The sequence below is a fragment of the Camelina sativa genome, chromosome 19 (genome assembly GCF_000633955.1).
Source record: "Camelina sativa cultivar DH55 chromosome 19, Cs, whole genome shotgun sequence".
NCBI classification, from domain to species: domain Eukaryota; kingdom Viridiplantae; phylum Streptophyta; class Magnoliopsida; order Brassicales; family Brassicaceae; genus Camelina; species Camelina sativa.
In genome coordinates this window covers 26,451,387-26,456,113 of record NC_025703.1, presented here as the reverse complement: position 1 = coordinate 26,456,113, position 4,727 = coordinate 26,451,387, and the positions used below count along the sequence as shown (strand labels likewise).

Genomic DNA, 4,727 nt, shown 5'->3' with positions numbered 1-4,727 from the left:
CAGTGTCGATGGATCTTCAGCCCCACACTCAATTGAGGGTTTGAAATGCTGGATTGCAACATTGGCGGCTTGTCAGCGACTTCATCAACAAGTACATCAACTACTCTGTCAGCGATGTCCACATCAAAGTACAAGTCTTATATACAACAATTCTTAACTTATGATATTAATTATATGGTGAGAGACCCATCCGCTAAAGAACACAATAGTTTGAGCACATAACCCTCCATAATTTCAAATTTGTCTTTTTGCATTCGTATCATAAAATGATTTTGCAGAGTGTAATAACTATACCTTCAATTAGATAACCTCGTCTACTTTGGTTTTAGGTAAACAATTTTAAGGCCAATCATTTGCACTCCTAAGTTTCAAGACACATTTCCAATTAGCCTAAAAATTTATAGTATCCAGAATCTTTCGATCAGATGTTTATATACTAACAATCTCTCCAGATACTATTGACTTTTAAATTTGGAGATAGATAAGTTATGACCAAGAGAAAATTAACTCTTTTTTGTGCAAAGAGAAAACTAACCATGATTGAGAAATTAACTATGAACAAACTGGACCGTAACTAAATTTTGATTAAAGGATCAACAAAGCCGGCAGCTATATAGAAGCCGGTATAGCTAGGAATTAGAATGACATAACCAAGTAACAAGATTCAAGTTCTTGGTTTAGGAAGCAAATTGTTCTAAAAAAACATAGCACAAACCTTGATTTCTTATAGCTTTGTATGGTCAAACATCTACGAAACCATTTACATCTTTATCAATGATAGCCAAAGCCGTAGTATATCAACTCTACCCCGTTTACTTAATCTTACAAATTTGTTTGTTTTTCTATATGTTCCCTGAAGAACCAAAGCAACAAATTAAAGTAAATATATGCAAATTACAATTCAGAAAAGAAAAAAAGCTTATTGATCTCTCTACATGTTCTTGTGGGATGATGAATCCTAACCATTAGGTGCAAACGCTGATCTCTTTGGCTTCTTCTTGACAGTTTTCGAACCGTGGTTGAATTCTCAAGATGAATACACTACAAAGGGTACTGCATCGGTTTAAACAAGGGAAAAAATCAACACTCGTTAGCAACCTTTAACACTCTCAATATCGAAATCTATATTAGTAAATAAGTAGAGTGACTCACATAGAAGGAACACCATTAGCATTAAGGAAACGGTGAGCTTGATCGGGTGATTAAATGGTAATCGTATCGGATTCTGGAAACAACCAGTCTTGTCAAGCAGCTGAAAAACACACAAACAAACACACACTAAACAAGTAAGTTACTTCCTCCTATCATGACTCATGATTCATGAGTAAAAGCTATTGTTTAATCAACTAATAGTGAGAACTCTCACTCACCTGATTATGATCAGGAAGCCTCTGCATCCACAATACAGACTTAGTTCCTTTGACCTTAGGAGTGGCTTCGATTTGTGCCACCAGTTTCTCGTTTACTTCGTCATTACCACCAGGAACTATAATCCTCAAAGAATTGAAATTTGGTGAACTACATATTCTTCTCATCCCAGCTGACTTCTCTACTTGGCGTATCCTCGCATCTGCATTTACTCTTTCTACAATGTCTATAACACATTCAGTGTCATTACCACAACCTTTCACTTTCTTGAATGTCTCTTTTCTACAGTTTACTTCCATTCCTCGAAGATTATCAACTAGAGAACTATTAGTAGTAGACTCTCTCGAGTTAGTGCTAAAACTCTGTGAAGTTCGAGAAGAAGAAGATCCAGAGAGAAACATGGCCAAGTCATCACGCTCTTCTTCATTAAGATCAATCCAACGGAGTGGTTCTTTGCCATTCTCACTGTAAGCCTCTTGCAGAGAAGTTTCCACTCGATCAATCTGGTTTACAATAGCGGTAACAAACTGTTTACGCCGTGTCAAGGCAGAATCATCATCCCCACAACGTTTATGGCTCAACCTGACAGCTTTCTCAAACTCCTCCAACTGAATCACACACACAGTTTCAAAAACTCAAGTTAACATAATGAAGTATCATGAAAACACACAAAAACTTTTCAAGAACTCCACAAGAACCTGAGCTAGATGATTGAAACTGTACCTGCCATTTAGCAGTACCTAAAGCTGCTTGGAGTTCTTTACAGATCTCATCTTTCTTATCTCTAATCCACAATCTGTAAGTAGACTCCATTCTGATAATCCAATAAATCAGAATTAGCATAAGCTTAAACAATAGCAAACTAATCTCAATCTCTTCATTTAGGCAATTTTGATGAACTCTGACAAAAAGATCCTAAATTTCTTTTAAAAAAAACATCTGAAGCTCAAAGAGATTACAAGAAGAACACCACAAGCTATCATAAAAAGCTCAAAATACCAAAAGTTTTACACATACATATCAGCAGATTTTTGAACCTCTTCAGCTGCGGAGAAGAAAACATCTTTTTGCCATAGATCAAAGCTGTTGTTCACTACCATCATCTTCTTCTTTTACTACTTCAGGAGAGAGCTCTACCCACAAAACACACACACACACACCCAGATAGAGAATCAAACGAAGCTTTTACGAGCAAAAGAATTGAAAAAAACCAATCTTTTTGTTTCTTCAATGCTCTTTGGACTTGTTATTATTTAAAAGAGCTTTATGTAAATTTATTGTCAGTGTCATACCAACTTGTGTCTCTATTATAGGAACGTGGCTCATTAGTATAGGGTTAATCAGGAAATTAATATGCTCTTTGGTACAGGAGATCCCAGCTCTGCGTTAGAAAGCAAAGAAAACGACAAAAAAGTGTATAACCTGGAATTGTGGGGTCCGCCAATTTGCTGCCACCAGCAGCCACATTATTTTCTTCATTCATTCATTCTTTGTTTTTGATTTTGTAATATATTTTTGTTAAGTTTTTATGTTTACTTTTAACAATAATATGCTCAAAATACTGATAATTCTCTGTGCCCCACATAAAAAAAAAAAGATGACAATATAATATATAGTCTTCTTAGTTAAATGGTAATGAATCTGATGACTCATTTGGCATTCAGGCATTGAAAGGTTGCCAAAAAAATAAGCGATGAAAATCTATATAATGTAATGTAATGTCTATAGGTTTATACAGGTCTCGCATCACATGTTTTCAAGATAACATACAATAATAAAACTGGACTAGAATTTGTTTTTTCGTTTCTTTTTTTCACATGAGTGTTAATATTGCCAGCACAAAATCTAACCAGAAAAAAAAAAAGCTTTAAGAAAGCAGAACTGTTTAACTACTAAATTACCATATATAATGCTCACTGACTATATATATATCTACATGCTTCGAGTTGGAATCTTAGTCATACCCTCTTTTATATATATATGAGGTGGAGTTTTCACCACCAAAACCTACTTAAACCACCTTGACCATTTAAGAATAAGTGTAAACCTACTTAAACCACATTTTTTTATTTTCTTTTTCTTTATTGTATTCTTTTTTCTTTTTTTTTTTGTTGTTTTTTTTTGTATTCTTAATCGGTTAGATACGTGTATCATTAACAAACTTATCAGAATAAAATTCATTTGGAGCCATTTTTTTATTAACAGTTTCATATATAGGATAGGGCATGTCAGATCATATAGGACACTAAAATAAGTATTTGAATTGTTTAATTGTGTATTCAAATTACCAAAATAAATTATTATAAAAATTCTCTAAAATTATTTAATTTATCCAAGATGAATTTGACTGAATTAATGCTGGTTTTCATGAATAGAATTGCCAAAAAACGTCATGGGTTACTCACTTTCACTGTCGTGGGTTATTCATTCGAGCCGCTTATGTGGTAAAATAAAATTGCCAAAACGTCATATATATGTGATGTATCTGTGTCATTAAAACTTAAAGCAAGACGTGTCTGTCAACAATTACCAATAAAAATAGTGTCTCCACAGCAAAAATAAAATAAAGTAAAATATAACAGATCTTCTCAAGACCATCATCATACCTTAGAGACGTAGATGGAAAGACAACAACACGGGATGATGCTCATGGTCCTCATGTTCTTGTGCTTGTCCTTCATATGGATAAGTATAAGATGGGTTACGACTTATGAGTGATAAGTTCACATTCTTATTTCTATTTAGTCATCTTAATCTTATACACATAATCTTATACACATGAAGCGCTAGCAGAAGAACATGAGAAGATAGAGGCGTTAACTTTGTTGTTGGTGAAGCAGAGAGAAATATTGACTAGGGTTTTTATATTGGAGAGGTAGAGTTAGGGTTTTTCTGCTTATGGGCTCAATGATTTTATTAGCCAAGCCCAATCTTATATAGAACACGTGGGATGATATAAGCACATAATCGAAGTACGTAAACGGGTGTCAACTAGGTTAAGAATACAAAATAGATGTGGTTTTGTTATTTCTACTAGAGCAATTCTCTTTGGCTTTGAAGAGTGACTGAAATTAGCTTTTATAGCTATTCACCTTCGTATGTACGTGAAGGTGAATACGAAGCAATTCAATAAGCAAAAAGAGATATGTCCCTTGTGAAATTTTGATCATCTAAAATGTTTGAGAACTACAATATTACAACAACAACTTAGACCTTTCTTTCAACCGGTTTGATGATACATGTATGTAGAACAAACAACTTAGACCTTTCTTTAAAGATCCCGTCTCGTTCTGTCTTGGCTAAACCTGTGGTTTAGTTATTAAGTCTTGAACCAGTTTGATACCTGCAGAACATGAATC

General features: G+C 34.1%; 1 protein-coding gene across 1 annotated transcript; it reads right to left on the bottom strand.

Annotated features, from left to right (window-relative positions):
- LOC104767256 lies at positions 700-2,619 on the bottom strand. Its single transcript, XM_010491307.2, has 5 exons — positions 2,386-2,619; positions 2,092-2,182; positions 1,371-1,976; positions 1,153-1,252; positions 700-1,053 (listed from the first exon to the last, which is right to left on the bottom strand). The coding sequence occupies exons 1-5, from the start codon at positions 2,469-2,471 to the stop codon at positions 1,028-1,030; spliced, it is 909 nt and encodes a 302-aa protein (XP_010489609.1). The 5' UTR covers positions 2,472-2,619; the 3' UTR covers positions 700-1,027.